Genomic DNA, 1,298 nt, shown 5'->3' with positions numbered 1-1,298 from the left:
CACCACGGCAGCACCACGGCACCGTGGCACGGCACCGGGTCAGCACCGGGTCGGCACCGTGGCACCGAGTCCGCTCCATGGCACTGGGTCAGCGCCGTGACACCACGGCAGCACCGCGGCACCGGGTCGGCGCCGTGGCACCGTGCCGGCCCGGTGGCCCCGCGCTCGCCCCGCGCCCTCACCTGCAGCCGCAGCTCCCCCGCCGCCTCCGCCCGCTCCAGCGCCGTCCCGAGGCAGGCCTCCACCTCGGCGCGGGGCTCGCCGGCCTCCTCCTTGGCCAGCGCTATGCTCAGCCACGTCCTCCCCTCCTGCACGCGGCCACCCGTCGGCACCGGGGCGAGCCGGGGGGGTTCCCGGCCCCGTGCCCTTTTATTTCCCGGGGGGAAGGGGGTCCCCCCCGTGCCCGTTTTTTTTGGGGGGGGTCCTGGCTCACCTCCAGCGGGTCGCCGTGGTGCAGGGCCAGCTCCTGCCGGTAATGGTGCTCGGCGCGCGCGGGCTGCTGCAGGTCGCCGAAGGTGGTGGCCAGCGAGACGTGGATGGCGGCCAGCTCGGGCGCCGGGCGGCACAGAGCCTCGGCGTAGCTCAGCTGGGGGGGGGGCAAGGGGGTCAGCGGGGATAAAGCACCCGCCCCGGGTACCTCCAGTGCTCCCAGTGCCTCCCAGTTCCCCGCCGGGATCGCCAGAGCCTCCCAGTAGCTCCAGTGCTGCCGTTACCCTCAGTGCTCCCAGTGCCTCTCAGCACCCCCCGGTGTCCTCAGTGCTTCCAGTGCTCCCAGTGCCTCCCAGTATCCCCAGAACCTCCCAGTACCTCCCAGTGCCTTCCAGCACCCCCAGTGCTCCTGTTACCTCAGTGCCCCCAGTATTCCCAGTGCTCCCACTACCTCCAGTGCCCCCCAGCATCCCCAGTGTCCCCCAGCGCCCCCATTATCCCCAACACCTCCAGCACCCCCAGTGCCCCCCAGTATCCCCAACACCTCCCAGTACCCTCAGTGCCCCCCATTGCCCCCATTATCCCCAGCACCCCCCAGTATTCCCAGTGCTCCCACGACGCCCAGTGACTTCCAGCACCCCCAGTACCCCCACTATCCCCAACACCTCCAGCACCCCCAGTGCCCCCCAGTATTCCCAGTACTCCCAGTATCCCCATTGCCCCCCAGCGCTCCTGTTGCCCCCCATTGCCCCCACTATCCCCAGCGCCTCCCAGCACCCCCAGCACCCCCACTATCCCCAACACCCCCAGCTCCCCCAGTGCCCCCCAGCCCCCCCAGTGCCCCCCAGTATCCCCAGTGCCCCCCAGTA

At 71.0% G+C, this 1,298-nt stretch overlaps 1 protein-coding gene across 1 annotated transcript; it reads right to left on the bottom strand.

Moving 5' to 3' along the window:
* Nucleotides 1–57: 57 nt before the first annotated feature.
* LOC118159163 (tonsoku-like protein) lies at nt 58–703 on the bottom strand (the record flags this gene model as incomplete). The annotated part of the gene is made up of 2 exons (XM_035313785.1): nt 58–308; nt 434–703. Coding segments are annotated over 2 exons (521 nt in total), but the record flags the coding sequence as incomplete, so codon positions are not given.
* Nucleotides 704–1,298: the final 595 nt, after the last annotated feature.

This window comes from Oxyura jamaicensis, unplaced genomic scaffold, assembly GCF_011077185.1.
Source record: "Oxyura jamaicensis isolate SHBP4307 breed ruddy duck unplaced genomic scaffold, BPBGC_Ojam_1.0 oxyUn_random_OJ68162, whole genome shotgun sequence".
Lineage (NCBI taxonomy): Eukaryota > Metazoa > Chordata > Aves > Anseriformes > Anatidae > Oxyura > Oxyura jamaicensis.
Note: the sequence above shows the minus strand (reverse complement) of the source record. Positions and strands in the feature narration are given on the sequence as shown.